Genomic DNA, 15,282 nt, shown 5'->3' with positions numbered 1-15,282 from the left:
ACCTTGGGCAAGGAAGGGGGCTGGAGACGGTTCCTTGGGCGCCCTCCCTCCGTCACAACCGCCTCACCCCCTGCCCAGAGCTGCTCAGCATGGGCACAGCCCCCCCCTTGCACCTCTCCCCTTACTCACCGGTAGTCCTGGGTGCCGCGAGGGAGGCCAGCCCCGTGGAGGGTGTGCAGGGAGGAGCACAGCAGCCCGACATCGAGGGCCCTGAGCCGCTGGAAGGACTGGGACTCGGGGCTCCAGAGGTAGCGTGAATTCTGGTGGACGAAGAAGCGGATCTGCAGGGGGTGGTGGAAGGAAGGGTCTCCGTGAGGGTGGGGGAGAGAGAGGAGGGCTGCGGCGGAGACCCCCCAGGCCGCCCCAAAGGCCCCCAGCTCACCTCTGCCTGCTCCCCGCAGGCGGGTTGGGACAGAAGATTGCCCTCCTCGCAATCCCAGTCCTCCGGGGGGCCAGCCTGGCAGAGAGGCCTCTTGCTCTCCGGCACCTGCGGGAAGCCCAGCGGGCTGGATCCGGGGGCGAAGAAGGAGCACACCCGGACCCGGGAACAAGTCCGGAACTCGTCCTGCGGGAGGGAAGCAGTGGGGAGGGTGAGCGGCCGCCCACGTTTCCTACGGACTCACGATCTTTCGGTGCTGCGGCGAAACCTGCCCTCTGGAACTCCCTGCCACAAAGGGACCCTCTGCCCGCATGGCAACCCCGCACCACTGGGCCAAACAGAAAGGCAGGGCGATGGGGGTCAGGGGTGGGAGGCGAGAGGCCCTTCTCAGAGCCCGAGGCCGCCTACCGTGGTCCTCAGCAGCACGACCCGGGCGTCCCTCAGCGGCACAGCGCAGCAGGTCCACTTGACGCTCAGTTCCGGCAGCCAGTAGAGGAAGAGGAGGAGGAAACCTCCGCTGCAAAGGGTTCCCAGCGAGACCAGCGCCAGCTTCCAGCAGCAGGGGCTGTAGCCGGAGATTTCCTGTGCGGAGGGGGGAAAGGAGGGAGGAAAAGAGAGAGGGTTTTTTTCACGGGGAGATGGGAGACCCCGGGCAACCAGGGAGCGAATGCGGCCCCCAGCACCCCTCTGCGTGGCCCTCAGAACACTTTCCAGGCCGTGCCCCCAACTGGCTCTGCTCTGACACCCTGCTCTGGGCATTTTTGCCTGGGGGGGGGAACTGTAGTCAGGCTTAGGGCATGCTGCTTCCCTTTACCTGGGGAGGAAACGGGCAACCAAAGCTTTGGTTGCAACTCTGTCTACATGTGAATCCGGAGTGTGAGGAGGTTCTGAGCTGGTGGTTGCAGCTCAGCCGGATAGCTTTAACCAGCCTCTTTTGCTTCAGACAAGAATGAGTCCTCTTCCCCCCCCCCCCCCCGCACGCAATAGTTTAGGAATTCTTGCCATTTTGTAACCGAGCAACGTTTCGCCGCCTGTGCAACTTTTCCTGGCTGCTGCATGGAAAAGCACATGAATCTGACCTTTGGAGTGTTTCGTAAGTAAACCATTTTATAACTTACTAAGGGTATGATCTACCTTTGTGCTGGGAAGGTGGGATACTTTGGAGAGAACTAATAAAAGGAGACACTGGAAAGAGCACGTTATAAACCTTGCACAGCCTCTGCTTCCGTGCTTTTCATTGCCGCAAGTTTCACAGTCTTAAATCTTTGCTGGGGTTCCGTCATCAAAGAGTACTTGCCCCAAACTTGAATCTTGGCTTCCAATATTCCAATAGAAATGTATCCTTGATCTCTGATCTCGCCTCTATGCTAGCCGGGATGGAGGACAGAGTGTGTGTGTGTGAGAGGGAGAGACTAAGTGTGTCTAAGACTTTTAGTGTGGCGGCATCCAGGGTGGATTTGATTTAAATCAAACTGATTTAAATCACCATTTAAATCACTAGTCAGTAAGGCTCAGGGTGGATTTAAATTTAAAAAATCTGATTTAAATCAAATAAATCCGATTTAAATTTTAAAAAATCCGATTTAAATTTTAAAAAATCGGATATTTTTTTTTAAAATTAAATCCACCCCCAGCCTTACTGACTAGTGATTTAAATCGTGATTTAAATCAGTTTGATTTAAATCAAATCCACCCTGGTGGCATCTACACTTTGGAACTCCCTGCCTATTGACGTCATACAGGCAGAATGTTGATATACATTTAAATCTGTTTTTAGTTCGTTTCACTGCTGATTTTATCTTTGAATGTTTTTGGCCTACAACTCCCATGATCCCTAGCTAACAGGACCAGTGGTCAGGGATGATGGGAATTGTAGTCCAAAACACCTGGAGGGCCGAAGGTTGGGGATGCCTGGGCTAGAGGACCCTTTTGGGGCCCCCTCCCATTGTGAACAGCCCCGTCGCTCTGGAGCATGGGTATGCAAACTAAGGCCCGGTGGCCAGATCCGGCCCAATTGCTTTCTCAATCCAGCTTGCGGACGGTCCGGGAATCAGCGTGTTTTTACATGAGTAGAATGTGTGCTTTTATTTAAAATGCATCTCTGGGTTATTTGTGGGGCATAGGAATTCATTCATTCTTCTTCTTTTTCAAAATATAGTCCAGCCCCCCACAAGGTCTGAGGGACAGTGGACCAGCCCCCTGCTTAAAAAGGTTGCTGACCCCTGCTCTGGAGCGTTTCCAAGAAATGCCACCGCCCCCCCACTGACCATCTCGTCTTCCTCGTGGCGGTTGACGTGTGCTTCGGCCGCTCTCTCCATGTCTCCTTCCTGTGGGTCACGCAACTACTCCACTTCCAGGCTCCTGAGACACACACAGAGAGAGAGAGAGAGCGCAGGTCAGCAAAGGGCACCCAGGGGCCCTCCTCTCCACAGTCACGCCGTGCACGTCCCTTCCCCGACTCTCTCGCAAGCTCAGCAAACACCACGTCCCAGCCAGTTTCCCCATCCACCCGCTGCCACAGAAGCATCTGTTCGGCCCACACACCCCTCCACCTTCAGCCAAAACCACACACCCTCTCCCTTCCCCTCCAGGAGGCCTGGGACAAAGCCCTCCAGTCATCCGAGCTCTCTCTCTGTCCTCGTGGGCAAAACCTCAGTGCAGCCGGCTATTCGCAGTCCCCTGGAAGCCTGTGGTTTCGAACTCCTGACCACAACGTCTGTGGCTGCCGCTGCTGTGTCCCTGGGCTGGCTGGGTGGGAGAGCCCTGCCCGAAAGAGGCAGCTGCTGGAGGAGAGGGACAGGGCAGCAGCTCTGCTTCCAGCATTTTCAAGCCCAACGCCCACGTCCCGCCCCAGAGCAAACTCACGGCAGCTTTTGTCACTGTGTCAGCTGAGGGGTCCCGGGTCCACGGGCCACATCCAGGAGGGAGAGGCAGGCAGCCTGCTGAGGAACTGCAGCAGGGAGAGAAAGAAGGGGAAGGTGAGGATCGAGGCCGCTGTCTGCTGGGCAGTGCCCGGGGGGGTGCCAGGGCTGCAAGCAGGAGGACAGATGGGCGCCTGGGCATTAGGGAAATGCTCAACGTATCCGGAAGCTGCGGCTCTGTCCCTGGATCGAGGGCGGGGAGGGCTGCTGGACCAGGCTGCCCTTAGCTTCCTGCTGGAACCCCTGCAGAAGCAAGGAGAAGAAGCCCAACAGAGCTCTGCTTATTCCCCCGAGCTGCCTTCCCCAGCCGGGCGCCCTCCAGATGTTCCGGAAAGCTCTGCCAGCTGGGAGATGGGGGCCCAGAGCGTCTTCAGGGTGCCTTCCTCGCCGTCTCCCAAGTTCAACTCCTCGCAACAGTTCAATTCCTGCACTGAAAGGGGGTCGGACTAGATGACCCCTGGGGTCCCCCTCCAACTCTGTGATTCTGTGAACAGAGTCCCGTGTTCCACGTTATTTATTACGCTCACGTCCCACATTTCCCCCTCCAAGGAGCTCAAGGTGGGGCAACGTGGTCCTCTGCTCCTCATTTCACCCCCACAACAATCCTGCGAGGTGGGCTAGGCAGGGAGAAGGCAGGGACTTTCGGGGCTGAGTAGGGGGCATTCAAACCCTCGCCACCCAGGTTTTAGTCCGATGCTGTAGCCCAAACTAAGGCCTGTGGGTCGGATGCGGCCCAATCGCCTTCTATATCCGGCCCGCGGACGGATCAAGAATCAGCGTCTTTTTACATGAGTAGAATGTGTCCTTTTATTTAAAAATGCATCTCTGGGTTATTTGTAGGGCATAGGAATTCGTTCATTTTTTTTCAAAATATAGTCCATCCCCGCACATGGTCTGAGGGACGGTGGACCAGCCCACAGCTGAAAAAGGTTGCTGACCCCTGCTCTAGCCATTGCACTATGCTGCCTCTCCGTGCCCTGATGTTCTCTGCTTCTCTCTCTCTCCCTCTCTCTCTCACACACACACACCTGTGCATGCACCTGCCATCGCTATTCCGTTCCTGGCCAGGTGAGTGCCAAGGGATTTCATGCACATGGTTTTGGGGAAGGAGATATAAACACCGACATTTCCAGACGGGCAGGTTTAACCAACGGCTGGTTTGCTTTGGCAAAAGAAGCCCGCGTTCCAGTTTGGAGCTTCCTGGTGTTGTGGGGAGAAGGTATGTGGGCAAAAGCAGCAGCACAGGTGTCCCGGCTCCCAGCCTCTCCCTATCTGGCCTTTTCCAAACTCCTCACACCTGACGGCTCCTTGCAGAGGGGAATCTGCAAAAACAAAAGGCTCCCCTCTGTCTTCTTAAAAAAAAAGAAAAAAGAGAACAGACCGCTGGATCAGGCCACAGCTCATCTAACCCAAATATAATTTGCCTCATCCTCTTTTATAGCCACCTGAGTTGCCTCCTGTGGGAGGGAGTTCCACAGATTAATGCTCTCCTCTTTTTCTTTTTTTTCCCTAGAGGGGATTGCTCCAGTCTCTCCTTTCCCCACAGGTGGGTAGCAGGGATCTTCGCTCCCGATAAAGGAAACCCACTCCTGTCAAAGCCCCTTTGAACTAAACGTTAGGTCTAAGAGCTTTCTGAGCGTGAGAGCAGTTTGGCAGCGGAGGGAACACTCCACCCCAGAAGGTGGCAGGCCCTTGAAGGCCCCGTGCGACTCTACAGCTTTATGATTCTACTTTTTCTTTGTGGGGTGGGGACAGCTCAGTGGGTAGAGCACGGGACTCTTAATCTCAGGGCCGTGGGTTCGAGCCCTGCGCTGGGCAATAGATTCCTGCATTGCAGGGGTTGGACTAGAGGACCCTTGGGGGGCCCCTTCCAACTCTCCAGTTCTATGCTCTTGCAGCCCTGTTTCCCAGTCGGGGCAGGCACAGCAGAGGAAGGTTCCCCACCCACCCCTCGAGAGGAACCGCTCTTCCGCAGAACCGCTCCTGGGAGTGGCGAGACGGGAGTTTTGATTTCGCGAGCGCTTTTATCGCTCATCTGCAGCGCAACGGCTTCCCCTCGGGGGGCACAGATCCGGCAGTTGGGCTTGGGCTGGGCGCTGGGAGCCCATCTGCACCGCTCTGGGGGCTGAGCTCAACCCCCTCTCACCCCCCCCCACTTCTGTTCTGCTGCCAGGACACCTGGGTTCCCTGGGCAGGTCTGAGTGGGCTACAGCAAGGCAGCCGAGGGTGCGCCGAGAAGCCAGGTGAGGCCTCTTGGCAGGTTAAGACAAGACGCACAGCAGCCCAAGTTGTGCCACCGGAGACTCCAGCCTCTCCCCTGACAGCCCTCTGCGGCAGGAACTAGCTCCGAATAGCAATCTCCCTTATACCGAATCAGGCCACTGGCCCACCTAGCTCAGTACTGACTACTCTGGCTGGCAGCAGCGGCTCTGCCAGGCAGAGGGGGCTTCCCATAGCTACGCAACGAAACACACAGGGGAAGCCAGGTAGCCAACTGCAACTTACAAGAAAGGAGGTTCTGGCTCAGGTGAAGAACTTTCTGACAGCAAGAGCCGTTGGACAACGGACTCTCCTTCCTTGGAGGTTTTCAAGCAGAGGTTGGATGGCCTGCCTGGTCTGGGATTCTTAAGCCGAGACTCCTGAATCGCAGGGGGCTGGGCTAGATGACCGCCAGGGTCCCTTCTTCCACCCCTACAATTCTAGGAGTTTTCAGCAGCAGGCAAGTGGGCATGCCTTTACATGACCGGTTCCTCTTAGGAAACACCCAGAGCTTGACAGGGAGCCTGCAAACGGATGTGGCGATAAAGAATGCGAGAAGAGTCGGGCCCAGCATCCGACCGGGTGTCCATTAGGGGAACCCAAAAGCAGGATCCGAGCCTTCTCCCCTCCCTCTGGCAACCAGCACTCGGAAGCGTTGCTGCCTCCAACTGTGGAAGCAGAGCACAGCTATCCTGGCTAGGAGCCATCCACATTATCCAGTCCTCTCCTAAATCCATCCAGGTCGGCGGCTGCCACTGCCTCTTGTGGGAAGGAGTTCCACAGATTAACGGCGTGCCGCTTTCTGTCACCTGTCCCGAATCTTCCAACGTTCAGCATTCAAATTCTAGTCTTATGGGAAGGGGAGAGGAAACAAGAACGTGCACCACCAGGTCCCCATCTCCTACTCCGAACTTCACCGGCTCCATGCAGGGAAGTCTGGTGAGGTTTAAACATGGGGAAACACCACCTGTTCCAAGAGGGAACTGCAACAGGCAGGGGGCTGAGAGCATCCTTCCCACAGGTAAGGGCGCGGCCTCTGCAGGGCAGGCAGCTGTGCAGTCAAGCCCTCGGGGTTCCTCGGGGTTTTGTCAAGCAAGCAAGATTCCCTTTGTGGAGGCTCAGCGCAGGCCTGGTGAAAACCCAGCGTATCTCTTGGTTTGAACCGAAGGTGTGTGACTGTCCGCCTAGCTGAATATTGCCAACAGGGCTTCAGGCTCTTCCCAGTCCTATCCAAACATGTCCGGGAACTTCAGGAAGAACAGTGGAATGGACTTCCTTGGAAGCAGGAGGGCTTTCATCTCTAGTTTTTTAAGCAGAGGTTGAATGGCCTTCTATCAAGGATCACTGAATTGCAACTTGCACATTGTACTCAGGGTTCGAAATTCCCTGGGCGCCAGGCAGGTTTTGCTACCTGAGCAAAAGACGTGCGTCTCGTTTTGTGCGCGCTGTGAGAATCACGGACCCCCTTGCTGGGCACCTCAGTCCTCCACCATCATCACATCAAGGAAAATGAGGACAGGGCTGGGTGCAGATCTGCGCGACTCACACAGACCACAGTTTAGAAACCTCTGCCTTAGCCCATAAGTCAAAACCATTTCCACGGTGTGTGTTTCTCCTGCTTGCATCCGGGGACAAGTGAATTGTTGCACGGGACAGTCAAGCAATGTAGCTGAGGTCATAGAATCGGAGGACTTTGGCGCTGGAAGGGACCTTGAGGGTCATCTAGCCCAACCCCCTGGCGAACACAAGTCCCGTTGTGGTTTAAGGTGCCATTTGGCGGATAGCTTATATACCTGAGTTCCTAACGCAATCTGCAAGGGGGGGTTGGACTAGATGGCCTGCGGTGCCCCCTTCTCCACGCCTGCTTGACGTGTGCTGCCTTGACTAGAGCCGGGCAGGCCGCTCGGGCCTCAGCAACAGCCCCCTTTTCTCAGAGGTGCTCAGACCCGCCAGAGGGCATGGGTGACGCCCTCTTAACACTGTTCGGCAAGTGGAAATTCACATCTGCCTTTCCTACCCACGGGGAGAGGCAGTGCCTCTAGAGCCAAGCCTCAGACTAAGCCTCTCTGATGAGCCACGAGCTCAGAACAAACAGCAGGACTTCCTTTTGTGCTGGTGCCACACTTATCAGCCACCTGGGAAGGAAGATCCAGGTAGAAGCTCCGCACCTTGCCAAGTGCCTGCTCACAGCTGTGGCGGAGACGATCCTCCCCGCCTCTCACCGGTTTGCACCGCGTGAACCAGGCAATCGGCAAGGGAGGGGGTGCCACAAGAGCTTCTCTCCTAGGGGGTCCCACCCAGAACACCGCCAGTTCTGCTGCCCCTCTGCCTTCCTCCTAACACAGCCTTGCATTTAAGCACTCGCCTGGTAGCCACAGGTGGCAGGGAACAGCAGGTGGGCAAGAGAGCGGCCTGGCACGGGGGGGGGGGGACACGTAGCGCTCCTTCCTTCCTCTGCTCCCGGCTCAGGAACGCAGCAGGAGGGTGGAGCCATTTGCCCTCCTAAAAACATCCGAAGAGCCCCGTGGGATGACGACAACAGCCCACCTGGTACATCATCCTGTTCTCACAGTGGATGGCCAGATGCCACAAGAAGAAGAAGAGTTTGGATTTGATATCCCGCTTTATCACTACCCGAAGGAGTCTCAAAGCGGCTAACGTTCTCCTTTTCCCTTCCTCCCCACAACAAACCCACTGTGAGGTGAGTGGGGCTGAGAGACTTCAGAGAAGTGTGACTAGCCCAAGGTCACCCAGCAGCTGCATGTGGAGGAGCGGGGAAGCGAACCCGGTTCACCAGATTATGAGTCCGTCGCTCTTAACCACTACACCACGCTGGCTCTGAAGTAGGATTTGAGTGCAAGTAGTAGCCGTTGATTGCCCCCTTCCTCCATGAATTTGTCTAATCCTCTCTTTTAAAGCCACCTGGGTTGGTGGACATCGCTGCCTCCTGCGGGAGGGAGTTCCATAGTTTAACCATTTACTGGTCTTCAGTCCAATGCATTGGACAGGGCACCTATAAAGCCTGAAAAGTCTTAGGTCTGGGCTGTCAGATAAGGCCGCATTCGCTCATATGAACCTGTCCAGGTATTGATACTTGGGGGGGGAGCTTTCTCTCAGTCCCACCCCCCCCTCAGGCCCGCTTGGTGGGGATGCAGGAGAGCGGGCCTTCTAGATGGCGACTGCTCCAGACAACTTTGGAACGCCCTTCCTGGCGAAGTCAGACCGGCTCCCTCCTCGTCCTTCATCGTCGGCAGGTGAAAATCCCCTTATTCCAAGTAGCTTTGAGGAACTGAATGCTTTCAACGCCGTTTATTGTAATTATCTGTATGTTTCAAATAGGTGCCTCATATTTATAAACAGTTTAAATTCTATTAATGCTTAATCGCTTTTTAATGACTCCCCCGCCCCCAGCAATATTTTTAGCTGTTCCTATTTTTACCCGTAAGCCACCTGAGTCCCTGTCTGGAAACAGACGGGGTGCAAATAAATGCACAACAATAACAACAGTAAGTCTTGGTCCGAATCTGTCCAAACAATGCACAATGCACAGGAGCGTGCCTGCCACGGGACGGTGAAGGTTGCGAAAATGCTCATTTTGCTGCTTGAACTGCACCTTCTAGTAGCCGGCGAGGGGAGTTATTTCGGACAGTCCAGAGATCACAGACTCCCACAGCAGGGGAGAGATCTCCGAAGCGCTTGAGGACCTGCTGTGACCAACTGGCTACACATTCAGACCTTGACTCTGAATCTACTGCATTTCTGTTTGGTGCGCCCAGTGCTTCAGCAGGTGATGTGCTTTTCCCAGCTCACGCAATCAGCTGAGGCCGCAATACTTCCGAACGTTCGCCCTTAGGGCTTATTAAATCTGGCGGAAGGAGCCTGGTGCCTGGTTCAGCCTCTCCTAAATCGTTGGGCTCTGAACCGTTTGGACTGGAGTAGCTAATCATCGAGGCACAAATACCCGCTTCTTGGGGGCAGCTGCAAGCATTCTGGGATGACACAGATTATCTGGATCCGTTCCAATCTGGGTTCCGGCCCAGACATGACTTATCCTTGGTCGTCCTGCCGAGTGACCTTGCTCCTCGCTTCTCAATCTTCCTGCGACTTCCGATGCCATCGTCCTGGAGCGACTCTGCGGATCGGGAACTGGGGTGCCGTGTTGACAGCGGCTGCAGTCCTATCAGCACAGCCGAGACGGGAGAGTAACAACACTGGAGGGATGCTTTTTTGGGGGGGCCCAGCAATTAACGCTATGGGGTGTCGCAGGACACGTAAGGACATAGGAACAGTCCTGCCGGATCAGGCCAATGGCTGTTCTCACAGTGGCCAACCAGGTTGCCTGTGGGAAACCTGCAAGCAGGATTCGAACACAAGAGTCCCTCTCCCCTCCTGCGATTCCCAGCAACTGGGATTCAGCCCTCTCCTCCTCCTCCTCCTCGGATCTGTCCCATCCTCTTTCAAAGCTGTCCATCACAGCCTCCTGAGCGCTATTGAATATCTACAGGAAGTCACTGGGAGCAATCATTCGGGGTTTGGGGGCAAGGCTGTATGCTGACGACACCCAGCTCTCTTTCTCAACAACGCCTGAATCACGAGAGGCCGTGCACGCCCTGGATACAGTGGTGCAAGAGGCAAGGAAAAAATCAGCTGAGCTTGACTCCTGGCCAGATGGAGGCACCGTGGGCGAGCGTCCGAGAAACTGGCCAGTTTCCTTCCCCCGGCCACACTCACACCGAAGGAGTAGCCATGCAGCCTAGGATCTGCGCCAAGACCCAGCTCTGCCACTGGAGGCCTAGGCAGTCCCAGTAACTTTTACCCGCTGTGACGGGTGCAACACGTACGGCCGTTCCTGGACCGCACTAGTTCAGGCGTTGGTGCGTGGGGCTGCTCTTTCAGCTAGCACAGAATGCTGCAGCGCAATTGCTGACGGGAGCGAGGCCTCCTCAGCACACAACACCTGTGCTCTGAGACCTGCGCCGGTTTCTGATTTGATCCGGGGCGAAGTTCGAGGTGTTGCTATTAGCATATAAAGCCCTTCGACAACCCGGGACCAGTTTACCTACCTGCGAGGTTGCCTGGCCCCACATGCACCCGCTTGACCACTTCGATCAGAACCTACACTTTGGAACTCCCTGCCTAGTGATATCTGGAAGACACCTTCACTGTATTCTCTTTCGGCACCTGCCTAAAGCGTTTTCTGCCTAGGCAAGCGTTTTATCTTTTTCAGCTACTGTTGACTTTTGAACCTTGCTATGCACCTGCTTTTTACTTGTTCTTTAATGAGCATATTATTTCTTTATATTATCGTAAACTGCCTTAGAGGTTTTCTTATGGCAGTGTTTTTCAACCACTGTTCCGCGGCACACTAGTGTGCCGCGAGATGTTGCCTGGTGTGCCGTGGGAAAAATTGTGTTTATTTGATTCCTATTCAAGAGAATTACTTTATATATAGTCAATATAGGCACATATATTAATTTTTTTAACATTTTCTAACGGTGGTGTGCCTCGTGATTTTTTTCATAAAACAAGTGTGCCCTTGCCCAAAAAAGGTTGAAAAACACTGTCTTATGGCCAGGTATTAAAGAAACGGCATCCCCCCAAAAACAACCCGCCTCTGGAAGTGGAAAACTCATGCAGAAGCGGGAGCGGCAAGTGGGTTTGAGGTAAAACCTGAGGGGTTACATTTCTACTTGCGGGGGACCACCGGACGGCTTTTGAACTGCTGCTTCCTGGGCACCTGTCACGGGTTCCTGCGTTTTAGGGGGGTGGACTGGATGACCCGGAGGGAGGAGCTCCCCTTCCCTCCCTCTCTTTGCCACTTCAGGTCTCCCACCAATTCTTCCTGGGAGCTGGTGCTGGGTGGCAGCAGCCCCGTACTTCCCCCCCGCCCCACTGATCTTCAAGGTAACGCGTTCCCACGTTACGCACGCGAACACGCGAGGTAGCCTGTCACGGCCCCCTCCCCCTCCCACGTGACCGAACCCCGCCTGGCCCCGCCCCTCGCTCCAGCCGGCCTCTCCCCGCCCCGCGCGACTTACCCGCTCCGGACTCATCACATCACCAGCGGCGGGTGGGGGAGGGGTCGCGGAAAAGGGGGCGGGGCCTACAGGGGAGGGGGGGAGACCAGGGAAAGCTCTCGCGGCGGCCTGAAGAGGAGGAGAGAGAGAGGGGCAGAGCGAGGCGCCCAAGCCAGGCAAGGAGGAGACCTCCCGAGGGCCGCCGGGAAAAGCAGCGCGAGGCGGCCAAGCGCATGCGCTTCTTCCTCCTCTCCGGCGCCTCTTTCCCCCCTTCTTTCTCTTCCCAAATCCGGCGCATGCGCCTACGGCTCTTATTTACACACTGCCGCCCCGGCTCCCTTTCCTTCGCGCGCAGCCTCCGTCGAAACTTTTCCCGCCCTTTTTTCCTCGCCAGCGCCTGCCGCGCTGCGCATCATGGGAAGCGTAGTCCTTCCCCTCAGGAGCCATTCAGAGGGGTTTTTTTGGGGGGGGGGGAACAGGTTGTTTTCAACTGCTCTCCTTGAAATACTATTTAATACCAGCGCCTAACTTACGAAAAATAATAGAAAATGTAATTATTTTATTTTATTTTATATTCTCGTGGTTTTTTTATTTTTTAACGGTCAAGAAGAGGTGTATTGTATAGTTTTTGCTAAGTAAAATAACAAGCCCTGTGTGTGTTTCAGCTGCTGCTGATTTTAATCTCTTTTTTAAAAAAAATACTTTTAATTCCTGCTTTTAACTCTCTGTGTGTGAATATATGCGCATATATGGAGAGAGTGTGTGTGCATATAAGGGGTGTGTGTGTGTATATATGTATATATATATATATATATATATATATATATGACAGGAGATGAATGCATCAAATTTTTAATGCCTAATGTTTTACTATGTTTTTATATATGCTGTCAGCCGCCCAGAGTGGCTAGGGAAACCCAGCCAGATGGGCGGGGTATCAATAACATTATTATTATTATTATTATTATTATTAACTATTAATTATTAAATTCACAGAGCACAGGCTGCTGTCCGTCAAGGATTCTCCAACTGCGATTCCTGCGTTTGCAGCAGGGGGCTGGACTAGATGTCCCCTGGGGGTCCCTTCCAACGCTACAGCCCTACGAAGTAACAAGAAACGCCACAAAGGCGACGCGAGAGGGAAGCTGTTTATTCCCCGGCTGCGCCACCAGAAGAGACCCTCCTTGCCGCAGTGCTTCTCCTGCTCTGACCTAGCGCTCCATCGCTCTCCGTTTGGGGCTGCGCCGTTTCCTTCTGTCCTGCACAACCTCCCACAGACGGTGCCGGATAACCTGGAGGATGCTGGAGACCTCGCGCAGCATGGCTTCATCCAGCCGGGCGTCTTGGTCTGCGGCTGCTTCTGCACCCTGCGTGGGGAAGGGGGCCACCGTGGCTGAGTGGGCAGGTCACCTGCCTGGCATGCAGAAGGCCCCCCCCCCGGTCCAATCCCCAGCAGCACCTCCAGGCAGGGCTGCAAAAGACCCCCTTTCTGAAACCCCGGAGAGCCGCTGCTGCCAGTCAGTGTGGGCACTACCGAGCTGGATGGACCAATGGGTCTGATTGCGACAGGTCTGCAGCTCGCCGAGAGAGCACCTGCTTGGCATGCAGAAGGACCCGTGTTCAGTCCCTAGGTAAGGCTGGGAAAGGCGCTCCGGCCTTAAACCCTGGCGCGCCAAGCTGCCAGCCAGTGTGGGCAATACTGGCAGCAGTATGGACCAAGAAGGCAGCTCTGTTCCCAGGTTTATCCCTAGGGAAGCGCAAGGGCTCAGCCTTGGGACGCAGGAAATGGGTCATAAAGGGGACGGTACCTTTGACATGCCTCTGAAGAAGTGCAGGAGGCTTCCATCTTTCAACCGGCAAGGTAGAAATCGAGCCAGGGAATATAACCTGTCTTTCAGGGTGGCAGCCCAGTCCTGGAACATGCGAAACTAAAAAAAGAGATTTTTGTTTCTCCCCCGAGCATAGGCAGAGTGCCTTGTACACCCCTGAGCAGCTCTAGACAGATTGCAGCTCTAGGCAGGGAAAGGATTTCTGGGGTGGGGTGGGGGGTCAGGGGCAACCTCCAGGGACGCTTGAAGGGTTATTTGGGCCCACCTTCTGCAATGCAGAAATCACAGCTATTCAGTGGCACAGCAGTTGCACCCCCTGGTTGCGCAAAATTCCCCCTCACTCTCCCAGTAAGCAGGTGACTCGCTCTCCCTTCCTGTCCTCCGCCTTACTAGAAGTCCCAGAACATCCCGAAGGCAGAGAGGAGTGTGGTGGAGTCTCCTTCTTTGGAGGTCTTTAAGCGGAGGCTTGACAGCCATCTGTCAGGAATGCTTTGATGGTGTTTCCTGCTTGGCAGGGGGTTGGACTGGATGGCCCTTGGGGGTCTCTTCCAACTCTAGGATTCTGTGATTCTAGGAGGGCATGAGCAGATTTGGGGGAAAGGGCCTCTCAACCTCCCTGTTCCCCACTGAATAAAGGAATGGATAAGAATAATCTTCCTTAATAACATGAAAAGAGCCCGATGGATCAAGCCAGAGTGGCCAACCTAGTCCAGCATCAGTCAGGTGCCCTGGTGGGAAACCTGCAAAGCAGGATCTGAGCACAAGAAAAACTCTCCCCGCCTGCGGTTTCCAGCAACTGGTATTCCAGAACAAAATAAAAAAATTCCTTCCAGTAGCACCTTAGAGACCAACTAAGTTTGTTCTTGGCATGAGCTTCCGTGTGCATGCACACTTCTTCAGATACACTGAAACAGAAGTCGCCAGACCCTTATATATAGTGAGAGAGTGGGGAGGGGTATTACTCAGAAGGGTGGCGGGAATGGGGGATTGGCTGATAGGTGTGGAAAACCTGTTGGCAACTGTTAACAACTGCAATTGGTCTTGCAGGAAAAAGCAAGGGGTGAGATGGCTAGAGATAGCTTTGTCATGTATAATGAAATAAGAATCCAATGGTATTCTGGAGCATTGCTGCCTTGGAGGCAGAGCATTATTACTTATAATCTCAATAAGTAGCCGTTGTGGCTAATAGCCCTCAATAGCCCTCCCCTCCTTTAATTTGTGCAGACCTCTTTTAAAGGCGTCCAAATTTCTGGCCATTATTGTCTCCCCGCGGGAGTGAGTTCCACAGTTGAACTGTGTTTGAAGACGGACTTTTCTTTTATCTGTCGTGAATCTCCCAACGTTCAGCTCCATGGGATGTCCATGAGTTTTGGTGTTAGGAGAGAAGGAGAAAGACTTTTCTCTGTCCACTTCCTCCACAGGTGGTTAAAACATGGTTCCGGCACGGCCTGCGAGGCCATGGGGTAGACATTTAGAACAAAAACAAGGGAGATGTGTTATTTATCCTGCCTCTGAGTCTAGCCGTACACAAAAGGCAAAACAAAAAGATAAGTACTTCCCCAGGCAACGTGCAATTATTCCTGGGGATTCATTGCCACCAGACGCTGTGATGGTCAGTAGCATAAATAGTTTTCTGAGCGGAGCTAAACAAACACATGGCGGGCCGCTGAGCCATCCCACGGAGAGCCAGGGCTGCAACTTCCCTTTCAGAGATAAGTGAAGGCATGTCTCAACAAGAACAGGAAATTGAGATTGCCGCCATGTTGGCTGGCTGCGAGAAGAGGTGTGGACCAGGAACGAAATCCTGGGGTCACAGGCGGAGAGCTCAACGAAGACGTCGTCAACCTGGTGTGCGGCAGCCATGGAAAAGGCAAATT

The 15,282-nt window shown here is 54.4% G+C and overlaps 1 protein-coding gene across 1 annotated transcript in view; it reads right to left on the bottom strand.

Annotated features, from left to right (window-relative positions):
• The window catches only part of LOC117058463 (probable cation-transporting ATPase 13A3), a 43,391-nt gene extending 31,674 nt beyond the window's left edge, over nt 1-11,717 (bottom strand). The window contains exons 1-6 of the mRNA XM_033169643.1: nt 11,598-11,717; nt 3,245-3,329; nt 2,647-2,740; nt 788-961; nt 383-565; nt 130-281 (exon numbers count right to left, since the gene is read on the bottom strand). Of these exons, the coding sequence (XP_033025534.1) occupies nt 130-281; nt 383-565; nt 788-961; nt 2,647-2,697 (560 nt within the window). The 5' untranslated portion in view covers nt 2,698-2,740; nt 3,245-3,329; nt 11,598-11,717. The remainder of the gene's footprint in view (nt 1-129; nt 282-382; nt 566-787; nt 962-2,646; nt 2,741-3,244; nt 3,330-11,597) is intronic.
• Between the last annotated feature and the right edge of the window lie 3,565 nt (nt 11,718-15,282).

This window comes from Lacerta agilis, chromosome 14 (genome assembly GCF_009819535.1).
Source record: "Lacerta agilis isolate rLacAgi1 chromosome 14, rLacAgi1.pri, whole genome shotgun sequence".
Lineage (NCBI taxonomy): Eukaryota > Metazoa > Chordata > Lepidosauria > Squamata > Lacertidae > Lacerta > Lacerta agilis.
The sequence above is the reverse complement of the archived record's forward strand: the minus strand, read 5'-3'. Positions and strand labels throughout refer to the sequence as shown.